We start from the raw sequence: 5,854 nt of genomic DNA on the forward strand, positions 1-5,854 counted from the left end.
CGCCTTCGCAATCTAGTGTGTATATTTTATACAACGTAAAAGGTCAGTGAATTATGGCATATTGATCATGGATTACATGTGAAATTAATTTATCTTATCTTTCTTACTATTTTACTTTCCTTGTGCTGTTTTCTTTCATAATATTATTGTCTCTAGCTCGAGGTTTAATTTACTGCTGATATAAATTAAAAGTACCCTGTCATTGACGTTGAGAGTTGAAACAATTAATTCTTTTTTAAAACTTGGTATGACCCTTCCAACTTCCGAAATCCAAGAAATCTTATGAAACCTCTATTAGTTCATCACATTAATTATAAATAAAACACCAAAAAGGCTAAGAGAGAGAGTGTAGATTTGAAGGGAAAAAAGAGTCCATCTTGAGTTAAAATTATGGATGATTCTGATCAATTTGATTATGCTCAAGTAGAACACCTCTTACATTTACTTTCTTCTTCTCCTTCTCCTCCTCCTCCTCTGACGACGAATTCACCAGTTCCATTACAAACACAAAGCTGTAATCTTTTCAATACTCCTGTGCCTAAAAGAAAAACTGTAATCGCCAATATTGATCAAGATACTGGCAAAGGCAAACCCCCTAAAGAAAAAGAGAATTCTGAGAAGAAAGTCGTACGCAGAGATGTTGAAAGGCAAAGAAGGCGCGATATGGCTCGACTTTACCAGCGTTTACGCCTTCTTATCCCTTCTAAATATCTCATGGTCAGTATACAACAATATTTATACATATTAAGAATGTATTTTGTACGACGAAAAATGTTTTTCAGGAAAAATATTTTTCTTCATTAGTGAATGAAAAATATACTATGACAATCAAACACCTTATGTCTTTCTCATAGAAAATATTTTTCCTAAAAAAATGATTATTGCATTATACATGTAATGTTCCTATTCAGAAACCATAATTCTGGTCTTGTTTTATGATGATATATATATATATAGGGAAAGAGATCGATATCTGATCATCTAGAAGAGATTGTGGATTACATAAAAGACATGCGGAAGAACATAGAGGAGCTGGAAACTAAGAGAGAAAAATTGAAAGAAATGAGAAATATTTGTAGCTCTGATCATAACTCTCACTTGGCTGCACCATCTTCCTCTAGGAAAAGTGATGATAATCAGGATAGAATAATAGTGAAAAAATGTAAGGAAGGAGTACTGGAAATTTCAGTGATCAGTACTTTGGGAGGAGTGTTGGCTCTTTCCAAAGTGCTTAGGGTTCTTATGGAAGAAGAACTGCTTGTTATTAGCTGTGTTTCCTCCAAAATTAATCAAAGGAGTCTTCACATTATTCAATCTGAGGTATGTGAGCTTAATCTTCTCTTTTTCTCTAAACTTTTAATTCCGAGTATTTTAAGGGTCAAGAACTTAATGTAAGATATCATAATCGTCCTATAACAACAGTTTTAATTTTTTTTCGAACCTTTCAATTCATAGACTTGTTGGCCTTGTTTTATTGTGTTTTTTTGTTTCCAAAAAGAAATTGGCAATTTGCCATATACACTCTGCTAGTCACAACGAGTACTGATCCAAGAAAAGACAAAAATAACAATATTTAAATGGAAATCACAAGATTGCTTACCTAGGAGGAAGAATCAAATTAGACATTACCACTATTAATAAGGAGAAAGGATCCCAGAGTTTGTCTTTGTTGAAATAATATCAATTTCCTAAGTTCTGAGTCTCATCTTTATGTACAGTAACCTTATTGGAAGCTATATTGTGCGAACTCTTCAAAAATATTATAATATCTGTGTCAAGTTCTCAAAAAATGTATTAGTTTTAGAGAATTTGAAACACATCCGATAACATTTTTGAAGAGTTCGACCAACATAGATTAAAAGTACTGAACATGTTTGGAACTTATTTATGTGCAGGTGAATTCAAGAGGAGATATTGATCTAGCTAGGCTACAGTTCAAGTTGATGAGTTTATGATATAAATTATGATTGTTTCCCCCCTTAATGGTTCCTTCATTGTTTCATTTATTACTTTTTTTTTAGTGGAACGGACTTGTCATTTTCATATGTATCTTAGCTATTCATTTTTTGTTTTTAATAAATAAATCCGTCTTTAGGTGATGGGGGGCGTGGACCCTTACCTTTATCATAGCCCTTCCTGTAAAACAAAAGCTTGAAATCAAAGATCTTTGAGCTGTTCTTGGTTTAAACAGGAAAGAACTTTCAGTTTGCTATTGCGCTACTCTTATTATTTTCAAGCTTTCAAAACTTAATATCACTGGTTACACGGTGAGTTGAGTGTTGACAGTTTAATGACAAATACTACTTCCTCTGTTCTCTTTCGCTAGTCCTTTACACTAAATATAATTTTTTTTTACTTATACATTTTAGCAAATCAAAAAGAAATTTATTTCTTTTTAATATTACCCTTAATATTAAGTACTCACACTTCGCAAATTTATTGAACTTACAAGTTTAATAATTATTAATAAAGTTAATTTAGTAAAATAAACTCTTAATAAATCATCACCACATATATATATACACACACTATACTATACTATACTATACTAAAAGTGGGAACATCCTAAGTTAAAAGCTAATTTACAAAAAGTTGAATGATAGTTTTGCCCTTCAATCAAACATTACTCCCATATAAATTTTTTGTACAAAAATATGAACCTACGTTCTAATAAATAACAAACATCAAGAGTTTATAGTCATTAAGAATATGAATAAAGATGGTTATTTCATTTACTGATGTTTGGAAATCTCAACGGACATTCTTTCTATCTTCCTAACCTCAAGATGAATTTAAGAGTTAAAAGGCCATGCAAACTATTCATTAAAAACTTAGAAAAGTATAAATAGTGCAAAACAGAGAAAACATTTCCGATAGAAATGTAATTGATATATATCTTTTGGATATTCCATCACCAAGAATCTTAGGTCATATAAGCTTGGGATGTCCTATTTTTATTTTTTCTTGTTATGAAATATTATATTATGTAATAGATGTCTATAACTCCTAAAGAAGTTACTCTCACTACTCTTCTCCATTAACCTCCCATTATTTGTTACCATTATGGTTGTAACTCTCACACTTCCATAACCTCCTCCATGATCTTCCCCATGATCTCAATAATTAATACCATGTTCATGACATCTCTTTGTATTACCTAAATATCATCCTATAAATAGAGGGTTTGGGCATCACATTGTATACACTTGAATACATGAAAGAAATAAGAATATCTCCTCTCTTTCTCTCTATATCTCTTGTTTTTCCTTGTTTTGTATTATTACTTTGAGCTATGTTTCTTAACACATTATCAGCACGAAGCTCTACCCATGTGAGAAGATAACTTATTTGATGATAGAATTATGAATGACCGACAACTTTGAATCAATTTGGTTGAGCCTATGTGAATCTGGGCATCTCGTATGCCATATCGATGTTATGTTTGCTTCTATTATACAGGGAATATCATTTTTCAATTTTCATGAATTTTGCAATTAACTTACATTAATATTTAAGACTTGGGTTATTTTGTATTACATAACAATTTAGTTTCATTTGTGCAGATGTATATTTATGAAGTACCTCTGCGTTCGAGTGGCAAACAAGAGCATATCCTGATGCTTGACATCATCTCCCATATGTACTGCTCCGATAGTTTGCAAGACAAGATTATGAAACTATTAACTATCAAGAAGGTTTCTAATTTAATATTAAAAAATAATAAGAATTTTAAATTTGTTTTGTGGTCAAAATAAATTTTGTATGACTAAGATAGTTCTATTCCCTTTATATTTGATCATATGGTTATTTGTCCATGCGAACTCCTAGATGGACCACCATGATCCAACACATCAAAACTAGGCATATTCCAATTGGGCATTAGTTCATAACTTGTAAAATTCATATCTGGCCGGTACCCCTTGTAGAATATATGAGTGTTAATACCAATTTAATACATAAAATTAAACATCGTAATACAAAGGAAAATTGAAGTTTACCACTCGGCTTGTGGATTATATAAACTAGGAGAGAAATTATTTCGTCACTCCTCATTAGCCCGTGGAGATAAGTTTAGACCAGGCCAAGCTCTTTCAACCGGAACCTGTTATGCTAAAATTGCTCTAAAATAACCACCAGATGATTGAGGGATATCCCTACATTGCGGAACCTCATTATTGCGAACGGATTCAGCCTTGACGTATTTTTTCAAAATTTTTATCACAAGAAATTTTCGGTATTCATCCGGAGTCCTCAAAAAATATCTCAGAGTTTCATCGTCTTCGATGTTAAATTCAGCATAACAAGCAACCCCTTGCGGAGTGACAGAATACGGATATTTTTCGGTTACTTTAATACTCACCGAACTTTTGCTCACACTCATTTTTTATATAGCAATGATACCAATGTATCGTACTCCATTGTAAGTGACAACTTAACATGACACTGTGGAGAGCAACTATAGCTTATTGAGTTATTAGACACCACAACCTCCCCTCCCCCTCCCAATATAATGAAACGCTAATTCTTCGCTCTTCAAACACTATGACAAAATGCAAAATAACTTAACAAACTAATATTTAACGAAAAAAATATCAAAAGACTTGAAGGAGGATGAATGAATTTCTACCAATCCTGAAACCCTCTAAATAAGTGAAAAATCAGTCTGGGGGTGCAATTATTTGAGGTATAATACCACTTATATATGGCGCTATACCCATTTGAATTATTGGTGTGTCAGTTAAGCACAGAACAATTATTTGTGGGCCCAAAACTTAAGTTTGTCGTTAAGGTATAGCGAGTTGCAATACTGCGCTATATATATAATGGTTCCCATTTTTTTTCCACACATTTTGGTTCTTTGAGTTCAAATGAACCATATTCACAAATAAATGCACCTCAATTTATCCTGATGAGACAAAAAAATTCTGTCACCTTGTGATTGGTTCGGACTACAAAGCTTTTCACATTTCGGTATTGAAAATTTACAAAAGGATTGTCGAAGTGAAAGCACACTCCTTAAGTTGCATCAAATTCAAATAAGATCAGGTGGAATAGCTTAAAACCTAGTTGTATCTTTTTCATACCAAACACATAATAAACAAATAAATAACCCTCCCCCTAAAATTAGAAAAAATTAAGAAAATTTCCCCTATATGCTGCCCACTGCTACTATTTGCTAAATGTGTCTATACAAGTAACTCAGGAACAATTATAGTAGAATCGTGGGGATGTATGAAATTCGTTTTACATTCAATCAAATTCGAATTCGAACTTTGAAAATAGAGTAACATGAAAACATATAAATTCTCATTCAATCAAAAGGATATAATAGACATGACACCTAAGCTTCGCTAACTTTATGTGGTCTAACTTTTACCACGACATTAGTGACTTAGCTCTCAGTACTTCCACTAGGAGTGATATGGAAGATTGGTCTATTTCAAAAAGCCGAGTTTTTCGATTCGCCCCATGTGGTCGGCCTTGTTACCAATATTTTGTGTTTTTTTTTTTTTTTTTTTTTTTTTTTGAATATATCAATACCCAAACTCCAACTTTGCTTGTGTTCTTCACAAACTCTTGATAGATAGAATTAACACTTTAATGAGCTCTGCATATCGCAATTCTGACTAACAATAATTAATTAATAGTTTAAGGTACGTATGCTGTTAGTCCAGTTTACCTCGAAAATACGAAAAACAATTAAATTTGATTTGTGGTTTTAAAGATATGTTATTTAGTTCAATATCAATTAGTAATCAAGAAATATGGAGTAAGAATAAAAAAAGACAAGTGAATCAAACCAATAATACTTGACAGTGGTGACCTCGAGATGGGCTAAGAGCAATAAAGTAAG

The 5,854-nt window shown here is 32.1% G+C and overlaps 1 protein-coding gene across 1 annotated transcript; it reads left to right on the top strand.

Annotated features, from left to right (window-relative positions):
- The first annotated feature begins 223 nt into the window (after window positions 1–223).
- On the top strand, window positions 224–2,198 carry LOC107767405 (transcription factor bHLH118-like). Its single transcript, XM_016586410.2, has 3 exons — window positions 224–717; window positions 958–1,320; window positions 1,896–2,198. The coding sequence occupies exons 1-3, from the start codon at window positions 391–393 to the stop codon at window positions 1,953–1,955; spliced, it is 750 nt and encodes a 249-aa protein (XP_016441896.1). The 5' UTR covers window positions 224–390; the 3' UTR covers window positions 1,956–2,198.
- Window positions 2,199–5,854: the final 3,656 nt, after the last annotated feature.

This window comes from Nicotiana tabacum, chromosome 10 (assembly GCF_000715075.1).
Source record: "Nicotiana tabacum cultivar K326 chromosome 10, ASM71507v2, whole genome shotgun sequence".
In the NCBI taxonomy this organism is placed as follows: domain Eukaryota; kingdom Viridiplantae; phylum Streptophyta; class Magnoliopsida; order Solanales; family Solanaceae; genus Nicotiana; species Nicotiana tabacum.

Excerpts from the sequence above, each read along its gene's own strand:
- LOC107767405 (XM_016586410.2), top strand. The coding sequence starts at position 391 with ATGGATGATTCTGATCAATTTGATTATGCTCAAGTAGAACACCTCTTA. Across the intron at positions 718-957 it reads TCCCTTCTAAATATCTCATG|GGAAAGAGATCGATATCTGA; the intron begins GTCAGTATACAA and ends ATATATATATAG. Across the intron at positions 1,321-1,895 it reads TTCACATTATTCAATCTGAG|GTGAATTCAAGAGGAGATAT; the intron begins GTATGTGAGCTT and ends ATTTATGTGCAG.